Genomic DNA, 17,248 nt, shown 5'->3' on the forward strand with positions numbered 1-17,248 from the left:
TGTGCGTCCTTTTAAGGCGTCTCATATAGTGGTTGTCACTTAAACTCCGGGCGAGTTTGTTTTGGTGATGAGTAATTCGATCTCTGTATAGCCTTGTAGTGGTGGCAATTTCTTGCTTAATTGGCCTCATTCCAAGGTACTTACTCGTGAAGTTCGTCCATGAACCAAGGTGCTCGCGCTAGCACTCCGTTTTGGAAGCGTTGTAGTATTTCCATATTTGATGTTTTTGCAGCACCCCACAACTGAATGCCGTAAGTCCATACTGGTTTCAGTACCGCTTTGTACACCAGTATTTTTATTTTCGACGGAGAGCCGTATAAGGCGTTTAAGGTTTAAAAATAATAATAATAATAATTTATTTAATTCACAAAACATGTCTCATATGTGTTAGTAAACTTATTCTAGATGTTAGTAGCCTTATCTAATATTAGATGCTGTGACATGCAAGTCACAGCATCTACGCAGATACGGGCAGTCGAGTCGCGCACCTATCATCGAGAGGGCGGGGTTGCTGCTGCCCCGCACCCTGCGCACCAGGGACGTGCATCGCTTCCTCATAGTCGTATAAAAGCAGTCGACGCGAGCTTCAGCGAACATGCCCGAGGCGCTACAGAAGCGAGGCAGCCGCAATAACACCCTAAAAGCGTTGTTGAACTGGACGCGGATAGCGTTGTATGCTTTCTGAGTGAAGTTCGCCCACAGGCTGCACGTGTAGGGCGAGGTACAATACGCACCTTTAAAAATGGCATTTTTTATGTCTGAAATGAAAACGATAATGGCAATAGGCCCGCTCCCTGTTACAAGGGACTAAAAATAACTGGGGAGTAGCAGGCGTAGGTGCAGGTCGTGTCGTATCTTTCGTGTTTATCTTTTTTATTTTATATTTTTTCTCTTTTTTGTGTATTGTTTGTTTTTTCGTGATGTGTAATTTGGATTAATGATTTTGTAAATCATTTTATTATTATTTCATAATTAATGTTAGGTACATGATTGACATTTAAATTATCAATTTTATTTTGTTTATTTGCATGTTATAATTTGAATAACTAAAAATGTAGACCAAATGTTAAATGCTGACCATCTGCAAACTGTAATACCATTTTTATTGCAAATAAATGATTATGAATTATCAATTATCGGGAGGTGAAGGTTTTGGCGGGAAGAAGAGAGGAATGGCGGTTACTCCACCGACAAGAGCGCAGTTCTTAAATTGAGAGAGAGAGAGAGAGCGGGCGTATAGTCGTCATAGAATAAGGAATAATACTACGAATACAACGGTAACTCTCCGCTTCCCACCAGCGTCTGAGCTAGGCTAGCCCCCTTGCACCTACTTAGATATGTTTTTTTAATATTCGCTCCTAGCCCGGGCTTAGGGACGGTACTGACAAGTATCGGCGTCCGAAGGACGTAATATACGATCCCGACGACCCGTTTACTCTAGCCATAGAGACGGCCAATCAGGTCGCGACACCAAACACTTCAGAACCCCGATACCGACCCCGCCGGCGTGGTCGACGATTTCCCTCATTCAGCGCTTATCGCTATCGACCCACTAGGGTCGATTAATCCTTTCAATATTCTTCCTCTCAGACGACGCAAACCAAACCACCAAACCTTACCTATATTCTTACAAATAAAGCACTTTGAACTTTGAACTTTGACGCCCTGAGCCGAGGTTCGCGCCCAACTGGGCACCCTCAGGCCTGTTGTCTTAAACATTGTACCGGGTGAGAGCCTTCAGCGCTCCCCATTTGTCCGGCCAAGTAGTTAATGCCATCTGCGGCAAATCTACAATAAGTCACGTCAAAAAAAAAAGCTCCTAGCCCGGCATAGAAGCACTCTCTACATGAGAGAATCGATGGAATCTTACACTATATCATTTGACGGAACCATAAAACAAAAACAAAATTAATTTAAGTATAAACACGATGCATACATTGTTATTTAAATGAGATTGTAACAGTAAGGTAGTTCGTCTGTTTGTCCACGATTGATGTTCTGTCAGATTATGATCTTCAATCCTTTTAGAGGAAGTTTAATGGGCAACTTCACGCTTCATAATTTACTGAGTTTGAATGACGGACTTTCCAATCGACGTTCCCCAAACACACGATGGATGGCGTTGTTCACTTTTAACGTGATAATTACCTATTTTCTCATTGCTGGGGTACATAATTATTCAAAAATGTAATTTAATAGCAGAAGCATATATAAAACTAATTGTTGCTTGATATTTAGATCGCATTATGTATAAAATGATGTTGCTAGCTATATTGCTTCTCTTTATTTTGATCAGAATAATAATGGGTGGAAGATGTAATTGTACTTTGGTGTAATAAAAAGGGTCATCAATTATAACCCAAAAACAAAGAAAAAAGATACATATGTCTGTTCTTCATGAAATTAGAAGTTTAAATGAAGAAAAAACTTAACAACGCCATCTATCGTGTTTTTGAGGAACGCCGATTGGACAGTCCCTCATTGGGTATGATAAAAATAGTAACATCGTCACTAATTTAAGAGCCACGCTCTTTTCGGTGTAGCAATCTCCATGATACTTTTTAGGGAAAAAGAGAGCAGTGGTTTCCCTCTTGCCTTCCGCCCTAACATAACATAAACAGCCTATAAGTATACGTCCCTCTGCTGGGCACAGGCCTCCCCTCAATCAATCGGAGGGGGTGTGGAGCATATTCCACCACACTGCTCCACTGCGGGTCGGTGGAAACTGATAAACAACAAAATTGTTAAATATGATGGATGACATTATTGAAGATTGAACACTAATGTCGAGGGGGTGAGGTAAACCTAGCTCAGCCGCTGGTGGGGAGCGGAGTTTCAGTGTGCGTAAGTGCGAGAGAGACAACGCGCGCTCTCCCCTTTACTCCTTAGCGGGTTACGGCCATATAATATTAATATAAGACCCAGAGAGGGGGTGGAGTCGGCGCACTATAAGAATCGGTGCGGGGCAGAGAGTTATCGTTCTATACGCAGTTTATTCTTTATTCTATTGTAATGGTCAACACGCTCTACGTTGTAGATAAGTCTGTTTGTTTACGTCCTAGTCGCTGGGTGCACAAAACAGGAAATTCTATTGCGGATAAGACACCGCAGTTGAGATATAGGTACATTGATAAATTGATGTAAGCAAAATAACTAGTAAACAAATCTTCTTCTTATCGTGTGGGTGGATTACCGACTCCATCAACCCTAGTGTCAGGGGTTATTATTGAGCCGCCAAAGACCCCTGACATGGCTCATGTAACGACTACATACTTACATCAGTAAGTAGTAACCGGGACCAACAGCTTAACGCGCCTTCCGAAACACGGATCATCTTATTTTCGGACAATCATTCAATCATTCGAGGTCGTAAGTTCAAATCCAGCACATGCCTAAACCAATAATTGTCGAATTTGTTTGCGAATTAATGACCATAAATGATTATCACGTGCTCAGCGATGAAGGAAAACATCGTGAGGAGAGGTATGTGACCTAACCTATATTAGTGTCGTTTTCCCTTCGCGGGTTGGAAGGTCAGAGAGGCAGTCGCTTCTGTTAAAAACCGAACCTGTCAAATATAACGTAAGCGGACCCTGTGAAAACGGGATAATGCTAGGGAGCTTATGATTACTGTAAGTAGGTACGGTAAATCTTAGGTTTACGAATACGAACATCACGCCCGTGATCCGTAATGGGGTGAACAGAACAAATAATCAATAAGTTAAACGCAAGCGCGACCTAGAAGTAGGTACATTAACCAAATTAGAGATGTCCTTAGAAAAGGTTCGATCCGTATAGGAGTGAGCAGAGTAGTGACAGTTGATTTTTTTTTCTAGTCTATGTCCCACAGCTGAGCAAAGGCCTCCCACTTTTCTGCTTTTGTTTTTTTGCTGGGTCCTCTAAGGTTCGTCGATGGAAAGACGATATTTAAAAAAAAAAGAATAAAAAAGTATTGCCATAGCAAAATCACTTACCAGAATCATTTATGTAACAGGGTAAGAGAACAGTATCATTCTCATAAGTTTTCACAGTCACTGGAACACTTTGGAACACTTTCTCACTTAACACTGAATTTACTAGTAAAAATATCACTATCTGCTTTAATGTCAACATTTTTAATTAATAACCTAATATGTATAATTAAAAAATAAGTCGGTAGGTAGGCATCTAAAACCTGAAAAAAAACAATTTTAATTACCTACTTACTTACATTTTATTTTATAAGTAGGTAAGTATTTAGTTTCCAAAATTTTAGATATTTCTTAAATATTCACTTACTATTTTTATAAAAAAAAAAATTGTAAGTAAGCACGTACAAACTTTTTTATATTTACGGTAAAAATATTGATAAATCAGAGAGCTTTCGAAATAAAGAAAACATCTTTAGCCAAATGGTTTCCTCTGCTCTATACACGACAAAAATAGGAAAAGAAGGTTTTAATTACGGATACCTAGCCTTTAACAGTCTGAATCCCTTTTTACTTTTTATTTCGTTCACGGTTTGACTGATAAAATTGGTCCCGGATTTTCGGTCCGTTGCTCTTTCTTTACATTATAAAAGGAAATTAATTAGTTTTTGTTACGCTTAAAAGAAAAGTCCACTATTGTCTCGCTCTTATTTAATTTTAAAAAATAGGTATGTACTAGGTTACGTATTATTTGTTGGTAAATATTCAAATATACTACATGTTTTATGTTACCTATCCTTCAACTTTTCCTATTTTTTCAACAATTCATAACTTTTTTCACTGTTAAAAGTACTTAAGTAAGTATTATATTTCCGTGATAAAGAATAATTAACAATTTTGAATAAAAATAAATGAATAATAATTGCACTGTAAAATACCTCTTAACTAATTAAAAACAAATTATTTTGTTTTAAAAAGTAATAAAAACAATGGTCGCGCAGTTTGATAGCGATTTGAAAAGAGAACGCGCGTGTTGGCGGGAAACCGGGCACGGACTGTCATTGCTGGAGCATGCGCAGTGCGCCCGACGCATTTGATCTTCATGATTAGCTTGATAAGTTGGGGACACACTGGGAGGTCATAAAAATCAAGGACTGGAATAGTTGATTATAATTATATTGTTTCTTTTTAGTTTTTAGTAGATGGTTAATTGAAACATACTTAATAGAAAATTGGAGCGCGTTGATGTCTTTTGTTCATACATTATTTATTTTATCAGTATCCGGACGACCTTAACTTCGGTCCAAGGTTCTTGGTAGGTATAATACTTTACTCGGATAGGTTCGAATAACATTAACTCTTTCGTTACCATGTCAACCCTAAAACCTAACTAATAAAAAGACAACATGCTACTGTTCATACGAAGTCCGTTAAAAAAATGAATAATGATGAACTGTATTACAGACGATCAACCACTCGTATATAAATCGTTTATCGTGTTTTTACCACATGACCAAAGATAAGCAGCTAAACTTGTTCTATGGTTTTTGTTCGGTCTAAGTCCAGCATAGAAACAGCCGAGCCCGAAATCCAAGCACACTTTTCCTAAATTAAAAACATTTAAATGTAACTCGGTGTCCCCCCGGACTAACTGGGATCCCGTCATTTAATTGGTTCACCTTTAATTTAGCTCGAGAAAGAAGTCGCGCTATGAGATGTGCTTTCTTTGACACGTACTTTCTCATTGCTGGCATTACACATTCCAAATTCAATTGAATAATGTGAGTTCTTAGTTTGAATTTTCGAATTAAGTGTACGTAGGTACTATACTAACCTAAATAGCCTACATACGCCCCACTGTTGGGTACAAGCCTTCTCTCAATTAACTGGAGTGGATCATACTCCACCACGCTGCTCCACTGCTGTGGATGTGTTTTACGGCTAGTGGCCGAAACCAACGGCTTAACGTGCTCTCGGAATTGGTCGGAGGTAGGTAATATAATATCTAAATTACTTACTTACTGAATTTTATAAATGTTACAAAAGTAGTTATGTCTGTCTGTAACGTTTTCACGACTAAACTACTAATCCGATTTTGATAAAATTTGGTACACCTGTCGGAAGTGAGTTCTTCCCTCTCAGTCTAACAGAGTAAACTGAAACTTCTAATAAAAGTAGATTATTTTCAATCAAGTTAATGTATTAGAAGGATTTAAAAATCCTTCTAATACATATCCCTTACGCATTAAGTACCATAGAGTCCATAGATAATGTAATTTAACGTCTCAATTCAACCCATTTGTTCAGCTTTATAACAGATAATGATATTTTATTAACACTTAGTAGATTATGACTCGCCTTGAGAGATTTTTCGGGAAAGATTTTGAATTTTAATTGCCGATAACTAAGTACTTACCCACCTAAACGTTATTTATAAGTAAACTAGTTTTGTTTTTTCTTGTGTGTATTACGTACCTACCTACTTACAAAGCTGTGTGTTTGATCAGAAAGTCATACCTAAACTAAAGTAATCGCTCGCTAACAGGTAAAGTAAAAATAAAATAAGTAAATATGTTTCTTTTTTTTAGTTTATTGCAGCTTTGATTACTAGACCGTTGGCCGAAAAGTGTAACAATAACAGAATTGAGGGATTAATAAAGCTAAGAACTTAAAAAATATATACAGATCAACTTAAATTATACATAATATATAAAAACAAAAATCGTTCTTTTTAAACTTAAACTATCTATACTGGTACTTATAAACTTAGTTATGAATATGAATTCAACAAATCTTAGTAGGCACATTAAAAAACAGATAAAAGAAAACAAAAATACAAATCTAAAAAAAATATAAAATTTCTTTTTTATTTTGTATAAAATGCGTTTTTTTTACGTGACTTATTGTAGGTTTGCCTCATAGCATCTACTTGGCCGGACTGATTTTTAAGCGCTGAAATATTTTTATATTTTTTATAAATCGTTTGATATAACAGCTAAAGCTAACAAAAAGTGCCTCTAACTATTTCACTACAGTGGTTTAAAGTGTAAAGTCATTGTTATTTCAGCTTAAGGCGAGTTTTTCTTTAATTAAACCAATCAACTGTCGGTGCGTCTTAGATCTTCAAAAAAACCCGATTCATTGATATCTTTGTACAACCGACCACTGTATGTTGGGACGATGGGAATTTAGTTATAGCATGTTCTGTATGTTAGCTGGCTGAACACATATATTTCCTTTGTCTGTCCCTTTTGCATTAGGCTGTAATACTCTATACGCGTCATATGCACCATGCTCGAACCATAGAATAAAGAATTCTTCTTATCGTGTGAGTTGTGAGGTGGAATACCAACCCCATCAACCTCAAATGGTGTCAGGCTTACTATTGGCTCATGTAACGGCTACGTACTTACATCAGTAAGTACTGACCGGGACCAACGGCTTAACGTGCCTTCCGGAGCACGGATCACCTTACTTTCGGACAATTAGGTGATCAGCCTGTAATGTCCTAATCAAACTAGGGATTACAAAGTGATTTTTGTGATATCACCCCACCGGGATTCGTACCCGGGGCCTCCGGATCGTGTGGGTTGTGAGGTGGACTACCAACGCGAACCAAAGCGAACGTCGTATTTTTTTCTTACGAAATCATAATATAATATTAATAATAATAATAAAATATTTATTTCAGATTCTGCATCCATATTGGTGACCTAACCTACCTTTACAAAAATAACATTGTAATTACAACTTTTAAGTTTCATAAAAAACAAAAAAAACTTTAAAAAAAGTTTCACTAAACAGGTTGTAAGTATTGTAATATACTTAAGTATTACTATTTTTATATTTATCTATTAGTTTTTATATTATTTCATCCTTCACCTTTCTGATTATTTTATTTATTTATTTAATAGTTTATTTATTGTACACTGAACAGGATATAAAACAATTAGACTAACACAAGACCGTCAAACGGTTCAGGTTCTGATATTTTTTTTTTAATTCCGATCCTTTTTTTCCTATGAATGTGTTTCCCTATTTTTGTCTGTGGCAAATGCGCAAGCCGCGCGAAGCCAAAACTCAAGAAAAAAAAAACAAATAGAGTTATAATAATCAAGGGCTAGGCAGCATGGTCTTATGATCTTAGCCTGACCCACAAATGGGCAAAAGAAAAAAAAAGAAAAAATAATCAAGGGTCATTTAATATCAGCCGCCTTATAACCGGAAGGTAACAAATACCTCGTTAGTAGAAAGAACATAGATATCATCCGAGATTCGTTAAAAAAGCCATAAATTAAATTAACTTATACATTCACATTTGAAAGGCTAGTTAGGGGATAATCAAGTCGTGAGAAATTGTGTTAGTAAATTACATACATACATTAGGGTAAGCAGAGACTTTCATTTGCTTCGATGAACACCGAAATAGGAATATTCTTAGTTCAAAACCTAAATAAGTATATACAGAATAAGGTATTTGAATGGGTCAAAGTTATATTATAAAATGCTAATCTAGAAATAGAGGCCAGTCTAAAATTATCAAAAATCTATACCATTTTACTTTTCGACTAATTTTCGAATTTAATTCACGAATTAAGTAACAATAAATACGACGTTTGACCGCTTTTATTGATGACGTCACAGAACAGTATTTACATACAGACTCTAAGAAAAACTTTCGTTTTGACATTTCGAAACAAGTAGTTATTTGACTAGGTTGTCAAGTAGCCTACTATTGGTCTATCAATTGAATTGAACACTGAATTTATGACACTTTATTATGAGCATAGAACCCCTCGGGTCTACTCAAGTTACGGATATGTGATACCAATATGTCCTGGTGCGACCTTTGACCTCCATATTGTGTGGGGTCAAGCCATAGGAGCAATCTTCTACGTATTTCTTTGTATACAGGTTGTATCGATAGTAGGTATAAGTGTTCGATCGTCAATCTTTTTTACCCCGAACACTTCATACAAACGACCTCGTTATACACAGACACCACAAATTCAAATTCCAATTCAAAAATATCTTTATTCAGTTGGTAACATAGTTACACTTTGAATCGTCAATTTTTACATAACGAACGTCTCATCCGCCTAAAACTACTGCAGCTTCTCACAACCTGAACATAGCCGGGGAAAAGAAGCTGCAAGAAAAACCTCGGCACAGGGCCCTAGACGTTCTTTTAAAAAATAAAAATAAACATAAAATATTGGTATACAATTGAGTAATTTAACTGCCTAATATCAGTTCTCACACACATTGACGTTATCGTACACGCGCATCTGTGTGTTACGATTAAAGACTAAAGTAAGACCGAGGGGGAGGAAAATCTAGCTCAGCCGCTGGTGGGGAGCTGGGAGTTGCCGCTCTATACATAGTATAAGTATTATTATTCCATATTCTATGGCCGTAGGGCTGGATATGTTCGATTATATATTTAGCTGATAATATGCCATAAAGTGAGGACCTCGGTGGCGCAGGGGTTAACGCGCTCGGTCTACGATTGTTGAAGTAAAGCAACTTTCGCAAAGGCATAGGATGGGTCCACAAAAAAAAGTTTTCATCTCGAGCTCCTCCGTGCTTCGGAAGGCACGTTAAGCCGTTGGTCCCGGCTGCATTAGCAGTCGTTAATAACCATCAATCCGCACTGGGCCCGCGTGATGGTTTAAGGCCCGATCTCCCTATCCATCCATAGGGAAGGCCCGTGCCCCAGCAGTGGGGACGTTAATGGGCTGATGATGATGATGATGAAGTAATTATCCATTATTAGGCGATTATTATCTATCTATTAATAGGAGTTTATGTTTGTTGCTTGGGTAGAATATCTTCTCGACCTTTGACCCATAATAATTCAAACATCCTGTAAAGCATTTTATAGGGCCATCGCATGAATAGACTCCTTCCATTCAATGCTCGCGGACGAGACCAATAAGTAAGTGATCAATTCATCACGACAAGACATTTTGTGTTGCATTGTGAGTGAATTATGCCGTCAACATCCTCATTTATGTACAAATTGGCTAAGGGAAAATTACGGTAAGGCATCACGTTGTCAATACATGCTTTAGGTAACTATTATTATAATAATATAATTACGATATTTACTGATATTTCACGAAAATTGGAAATACGATACTAAAGTTTTAAACTACTACCGCCATCTTTTGGTGGAAATAAAAAGTTACTAAGATCAAAATGCTAGTAGTCAAAGCCACAATTTATACAAATTATTTTTACAAGTGGCAACCCTGTTACAAAATGTCCGACGTCGATCACCAAAACGACGTCTTAGAACCGCCTTGTTCGAAAAAATCTAAAATTGTCGAACAAAATGAAAACGGTGTGAGTGAGAATAATTTGGAACTGCAAGACTTTATCCCGGAGAAGATTCTGAACAACAATACAAATAGGAAAACAGTTTGCGTTCAGGGGAAATTCAAGGAAAAAAGTGGCGTGGGTTTGATCTTGTTCGAGAAAAATGCTTTCAAAGAAGAAGAATTAAACAATACGGGGTATTTTTCTGAAGATAGTGAGTTGCGCACGTTTTTCCAGAACGATATTTATGGGAATTACGAGTGTTTTCCGAAGCCCTCTCTCAATGGTGAGTCAACATTTTTTCCCACCCTCGCACCCACAGACACACCACTTTCGATTTTCAAGGTTCCTTTTGTTATTTGGTGCGTCATCAGCGGGAATTGGCGATTATTTTCGTCTTGACGTCGTGCGAGACGTGTTAAATACAATTTATAAGTCATACTTATAAAAAATGTAGAAGTCACTGCTAGGTTAAAAAATAAGTGTGTTTTCGGAAATGTAACAATACTTATGTAAGTGTATTTCTTGATTATTTCTACAAAGTAATCAACGTTATGAAATTGCACACGTAGACAAAGTTATACGACACATTAAAGTTTAGTTTCATAGACATGTAGAATTCGAAATATCATAATATAAATTAATGATATAAATTCAGTCAATGTGAGATTGCATATTCTTAGAATATAAAAGGTTAAGTAAAGTTATCAAGTATTCAGCTATTTAGGTACAAATAATGCAGAGATATCTTATAATAATATTTATTTGTTGAATAACACTGTTTTCCATTTAATTACTGTAAATATTTTGTGATTACATTTTACTAAGATTGTATATTATAATATTTTATCTATGAGCCTGGTGTTATAAAAAAAGATACTTGTGTTTGGTTCAGGTAAAAGAATGATTTTTCTTAGGGAAACCAACAAAAAAAAATCTGGAGTGGGATTTGAACCCCCAGCTCTTGTCAAGCCGGGACGAGCATGTTAAGTTAACCATTATACCACCATTACAACGGCCATTTTACAGCCAGTGGGGACATATCACAAAAAATCAGTTTGTGATCCCTAGTTTGGTTAGGACATTTCAGGCTGACCACCAGATTGTCCAAAAGTAAGATCATCCGTGGTTCGGAAGGCACGTTAAGCCATTGATCCCGGTTACTATTTGCTGATGTAAGTATGTAGTTGTTACATGAGCCACGTCACGCCTTGGGCGGCTCAATAATAACCCTGACACAAGAAGAAGAACCATTACAACCATTCCTCCTCCTATCCATGTGAAATTTCTCTTGTAATATTAAAGAAATTTTTGAATTGAACTACTCTAAAGTCTGTGTACCTAAACTGAAGCGTCATCTCAACTAAATTCAACCACAATTTCTTCCAGGTGTAAAAACTACAATAATCTTCCCGGCGACCGACAAGCACATCGCCAAGTTCAGTCAGCAAGAAGTGCACCTTGTACTGGAGACTCCGGAACTCTACTCAACCCTCACCTTACCGCATATTGAGAAGGAGCAGTTCACTTTGCAGGTAACATCGCGTTTTTTAGCTACTTCATATGTACATCCCATACATAACATCACGCCTATATCCCAATTGGGGTAGTCAGAGGTACATCCATCGCAAGATAAACTAAATACCCACACCTCACTGAGATTTCTGTTGAACCAATGTGATAGATGCCAAGCCGTAATAGCTGATAGAACTGTGTTACCAGGAAGATTAGAAAAGTTAGTTATAAAACATTATCTATGGCAGTTTAGATGTAACTGTTCATTATCTGATGTTAACATTGTAGCTGGTAATAGTTTATAATATTATAATTATGTTTACACTCTCAAAGTCATTGTCTTTTGACATTTAAATATTTATTGTTTTCTTTTTATTTAAATCTAAATATCAATTGTAATAGGTATTGTACAAGATCTTTTGTTAGGCTTAGATTTGCTCATTCAATTTGTGCCAGCGACAGTTTCTGTTTTATATCAGTTTAGTCTAGAATTCTGAATAAGTTGTGTTGGAGAGGTTGCTCCACTATAGGTTGGTACATGTGTTTTTTATGGCCGGAACCAACGGCTTAACGTACCCTCTAAAGCACGGAATTATCTTACTCTTTGCCTAGCGCGAGGGTTGTATCTGTACAAAAAGCTCGGTGAGGTGTGGGTATTTAACTTAGTTCATTTTGCGAGGGATATACCTCTGCCTACCCCAATTGGGATATAGTCGTGAGGTTATGTTATGTGTCTAATATTTTTCCTATAGTACAAGTTCATTGCTATTGATAGTTAAATGGCAATCTGGCTTAATATTGAACATTCATGAGGAGCTCGGTGCAGCGGTTAACGCGCTCGGTCTGCGATTGTTGAAGTTAAGCAACTTTCGCAAAGGCCGGTCAGAGGATGGGTGACCACAAAAATAAATTAGTTTTCATCTCGAGCTCCTCTGTGCTTCGGAAGGCACGTTAAGCCGTTGGTCCCGGCTGCATTAGCAGTCGTTAATAACCATCAATCCGCACTGGGCCCGCGTGATGGTTTAAGGCCCGATCTCCCTACCCATCCATGGGGAAGGCCCGTGCCCCAGCAGTGGGGACGTTAATGGGCTGATGATGATGAATAGTTATGTGCATACTGTGGGTATGGTGTCTGCACACCCCGGACACTTCATACAAAGAACCTCGTTTTATACAGACACCACATATTGACGTTATCGTACACGCGCATCTGTGTGTGTGACCTCTGACGCCATACGAATCAAATCTAAACTATGTCCGAGGAGGGGTGAGGTAAACCTAGCTCAGACGCTGGTGGGGAGCGGAGAGTTGCCGTTCTATACGAAGTATTATTCCTTATTCTATGGTGTCGGGACAAACCCTCTTGACGACGTCATATTAATAATGTTTGTGACAATGTTTTGTAACAATAAATGTATAAATAAGAATAAGTATAAAAATGGTGTAGGATCTCAGTGGCTGGTCCGTTCTGACTTACGAGAAACTATCTGAAGTTTTCCTTTTATTTTTGTATTATATTGAAATCCCATGTCATAGTACAAAGAATTATTATTCTTCGTACTACATAGAACGTAAAAAGTGATGGGGAGCGCACGCTCTCCGTCTCACTCGCACTTATTAGGTACGCGGTAATGCAGTACACGATATAAGATTTTTATGGAACCTAAATACCTGTATGAAACAGGCCCTAAAACTAAATAATGTTATTGATATCTAGTACCTCCTCATTATTTACGTTATTTTCTTTTGTTACTACGATGTGTTACTGTTGCAGTTTTCCAGCCAAGTAGTTAATGCCATCTGCGGCAAATTTACAATAAGTCACGTCAAAAAGAAAACTGTGCAGTTACTTGTAATTTCTTCTCCTCAGCCATAACACATTGCGAAATGACGTAAATTCAAAAATGTTACATTGACCTTCGACAAGTTTATCCATGATAATTACGTTGAATAAATGATTTTGATTTCTTCCAGTGGGTCTACAACATCCTAGAAGGCAAGAGTGAGCAAGACAGAATAGTACATAATAACAAGTGCGAGAAGGAAGGATTCATTCTAGTGCCTGACTTGAAGTGGGACGGACTCACAAAAGAGACACTGTACCTCTTAGCTATTGTTAGACAGAGAGGAATCAAATCGCTGAGAGATTTGAACGTAACCCATCTGCCACTCTTGAAGAGGATTCGTGACGAAGGAAAGGTAAGCATAGATGTATTTCTTTTTTAAATTTGAACAACCTTTGCAGACTTGCCTTGGTTTCGATAGGACATTGGACATTGAATCACCTGATTGATCGAAAGAGTAAGATGATTCCTTGCTTTGGAAGGCACATTAAGCCTTTGGTCCCGGACATTAGTCCAAACACCACCAACACGACTTGATCCGGTGAGGGCCTGTGCTCAGAAGTGTGAATTACTAAATGCTGTTAATGTTTATATAATTCTAATGTATCACTTTCGTATAACCCAGAATAATCACCTAGACATGTCACTGGTATGCAACCTCTTTGTCATGAAGTCTGTACTTCTTTCTCTAGGGTTATATGGTACTTATTAATAAAATAGGAACATAAGTCAGTTCGCTAAGGTTAAGCTAAGATTGTAGATTGATTATAAGCGAAGGCGAAAATATTTACATTAAAAAGTTACCATAGCGTGTGGTATAAATATAAAACATTCGCTCCATAGTTGCACGCGCTTTAACCCTTTCACGGATAGAGGTCATGGGTCATTGATGGTTCATAATAGGTAATATGACACCTTGGCATCAGAACGTCATTACACGTTCTGTCTTTGAAAGTGTTAACGATAATAATGCGGCAGGCGTTTCAGCATAGCATGAGGTCATCCAGTTTGTACTTTCCATACATTTAATGCTGTTAATTCATAAATTAGAGCACGCATGATGGTATTTGATGAAGACTATCACATTAGCTAAACAATGTTAGCAGTTAAGATAAAAATATCAGTAGGTGCATAAAAACTAGCATTTACTTGTTAGCATTGAAAATAAACCTAACTGCAGAGTTGGTGAGGTTCATAATCATAATCCACAAAGTAGAAGATATGATTCTTATAAAACAGGATAATGATACTTAAGTTTGTCCGTTGCGCTGAACATTGATACACCTCGTATTCTAAGATGTTAAGTAGAAACTTCCTCCACTAACTCGGGCTCAGATAAGCATTTTGGTATACTTGTTGACAATTACGTCCTCGAGGGCTTTCCCCACTGGAGTTCGAGCATAATCATACTGCCAACAAAATAATGACGGCATGCCTCCGCTCAACCTTACTGGAGTAAACTAGAAATAAGGTTGAGGTGACGTCTAAGAATACCGATTCTGAGCTCAGTTCGAGTTCTTCCTTAGGTCGCTTCAACTGAGGACGTTGAGGAAGGTTCAAGTTAAGATCTTAGAATACTGGTGGAGTGCTTTCTGGCAGTTTACGAAATCCATTTCTCATTGCAGAAAGCAATTCTCGATAAGTACGACGTTCCAGGCAGTCAGTTGCGCATCTACCTCCACTATCAGCCGTCCTTCTACCACCTGCACGTTCACTTCACCTACCTCCGGCACGAGGCCCCCGGTATCTATGCAGAAAAGTCACATCTCCTCGATACAGTCATCGACAACATTGAAATGATGAACGACTACTACCAAAAAGCCACAGTACCTTTCACCATCCGGGAGATGGACAAGTTATTCAACGTGTATGAGACTAATGGTTATGTACAAAGAATTAAGAGCAACGTACAGAAACTTATTGATAAATAAATAATCGGTTTCAAAGTGATAAGGTCCCAAAAAAAGGATTTTATTTGAAGATACTTAATATTAAGCGAAAATGTTGATTAAAAATATTTTCATGGAGCTACGCTCTAGATTGCGTAGTTGCAACGTTTATATTACAACAGGGATAGATTTAACCAAGAATTGTAATTTGAAAATCAGTATACAAGCAAATTGTATAGTTCTTAATTATTATGAAGATGATGATAATATGAAGAGAAGGGATAGTTTGTCCTCGATAGAAAGTCTGTCGGACTGCTATTCAGAGGACGAAGATGATGTCACCACGATTATCCCCATAGAAGAATTCTGTCGCATAATACCAAATTCTATGTCATGTCTCAAAATTTATAGAAACACAATCTCATTCAGGATTTTAACTGAACCAAAGAACGGAGGCAACTTTTACAAAGAACTTTTATCAACTAATAGTACAATCGGGTCCACAAAGTCCACAAAAGTGAATCAGATACAGATGAACGTGAAAGCCGATGAGGAATTCAAAATCACGTGCGCGAATTGTTCGAATGTGATTTCTGATAACTTAGTCAAATTCAATAGGATATTAGAACTGCCTACTACAAACCTGGATATGTCCGAATGGTTTTGCCACGGTCACTCGCACGGTGACAACTCCCATAATGACATTGAAGTTAAGCCGAACAAGTGTGATTTTCTCTACAGATTGACTTATTTCGATGTTAACAATTCAATTTTATCGGACAAAACAAATAAGTTTAATTCTAAACGAGAGGTTTACCATTGCAACAGATGTTTGGCGTGGCTCGGACTTAAAAAGAAGGATATGGTGAAATTATTCAACTCAGAAGTGAAAATGAACCAAAACGGTTCAGATAAACATGTATTCTCTCATAAAAATGCAAGCGATAACCTGAAGACGGATGATTTCATTTACACAATAGAATGTATAACGAAGGAATTCAATCTTGGATTCCAATATACAGTCATGTGTAAGATCGTGCTTGAATGCAAAATTTCAGCGAATAAGAAACAATATTTACTCATTTGGGTTATGGATAAGGAGTTGCAAGTTTTGAGGAACACGGACCAAATTAAGGATGATAAAGTGAAATTACAGTCGACTGTGGTTACCAAAATATTGTTTAAAGTGGAATTGTCTTTGAATGACGAAGTTGAAGGGTGGTTGGCTGACCCTGGTGTGGTGTCCACGGACATATCGAAAAATATGTTTAATACGGGGCTGGAACATTTGCAGCACATGTCCCTAAAAGTGCCAGAATCATTCCGGAACACTAACGGTTACTGTGTCAGTTACTTGAAAATTTAAATAAAGTTTGTGAACTATCAACATTTGTTTAATTTTTTTCGTTAATTTTAGCATATCAATTCAGTTCGCAACTTAAATAATAAATTTTGCTAAGCATTAAATAATACACTTCTCATCAAAAAAATCGAAACACTTCCGTTTTCATTGTTTCTGTCCGAATTTAACACAAAAAAGAATTCATACGATGAAAAAAATTACATAAATGTATAGCTGGCAGTTTGGCCATTACAGTAATAAGCGAAAATTCTAAATTCAAAATTAGAATTTCATTTGTTTATCTTATAAACGAAATGAATCACTGTTTTGAGACAAATGTGTGTTTAGGGTTGGAGTACATTTAGCGTTTAAAAACTAAAAATTGGCGCCTATCCTTAAACTTTTTGTTTTTTATTTCAATACTGTGAC

At 37.2% G+C, this 17,248-nt stretch overlaps 3 protein-coding genes across 10 annotated transcripts in view; 2 read left to right on the forward strand and 1 right to left on the reverse strand.

Annotated features, from left to right (window-relative positions):
• LOC126378110 (neurotrimin) overlaps nt 1-4,951 on the reverse strand; it is a 28,408-nt gene extending 23,457 nt beyond the window's left edge. For all 8 annotated transcript variants that reach the window (XR_007568034.1, XM_050026286.1, XM_050026288.1 and 5 more), the window contains exons 1-2: nt 4,847-4,951; nt 3,975-4,174 (exon numbers count right to left, since the gene is read on the reverse strand). Coding sequence is in view for 7 of the 8 variants with exons in the window: in XM_050026286.1 (XP_049882243.1) it covers nt 3,975-4,113 (139 nt within the window). In the remaining variant the exon portion in view is untranslated. The remainder of the gene's footprint in view (nt 1-3,974; nt 4,175-4,846) is intronic.
• A 5,197-nt stretch (nt 4,952-10,148) lies between these two features.
• Nucleotides 10,149-15,519, forward strand: LOC126378148 (m7GpppX diphosphatase). The gene is made up of 4 exons (XM_050026337.1): nt 10,149-10,515; nt 11,619-11,764; nt 13,719-13,943; nt 15,214-15,519. Exons 1-4 carry the CDS (start codon nt 10,173-10,175, stop codon nt 15,517-15,519), a joined length of 1,020 nt encoding a protein of 339 aa, XP_049882294.1. The 5' UTR covers nt 10,149-10,172.
• A 70-nt stretch (nt 15,520-15,589) lies between these two features.
• On the forward strand, nt 15,590-16,864 carry LOC126378128 (uncharacterized). The gene has a single exon (XM_050026313.1). The coding sequence runs from the start codon at nt 15,590-15,592 to the stop codon at nt 16,841-16,843; it is 1,254 nt and encodes a 417-aa protein (XP_049882270.1). The 3' UTR covers nt 16,844-16,864.
• Nucleotides 16,865-17,248: the final 384 nt, after the last annotated feature.

Source organism: Pectinophora gossypiella, chromosome 25 (assembly GCF_024362695.1).
Source record: "Pectinophora gossypiella chromosome 25, ilPecGoss1.1, whole genome shotgun sequence".
Taxonomy (NCBI): domain Eukaryota; kingdom Metazoa; phylum Arthropoda; class Insecta; order Lepidoptera; family Gelechiidae; genus Pectinophora; species Pectinophora gossypiella.

Bases quoted from the DNA above. Each gene is read 5' to 3' on its own strand.
- LOC126378148 (XM_050026337.1), top strand. From the start codon at position 10,173: ATGTCCGACGTCGATCACCAAAACGACGTCTTAGAACCGCCTTGTTCG. The intron at 11,765-13,718 runs GTAACATCGCGT...GATTTCTTCCAG, and splicing joins AGGAGCAGTTCACTTTGCAG to TGGGTCTACAACATCCTAGA. The intron at 13,944-15,213 runs GTAAGCATAGAT...TTCTCATTGCAG, and splicing joins GGATTCGTGACGAAGGAAAG to AAAGCAATTCTCGATAAGTA.
- LOC126378128 (XM_050026313.1), top strand. From the start codon at position 15,590: ATGTTGATTAAAAATATTTTCATGGAGCTACGCTCTAGATTGCGTAGT.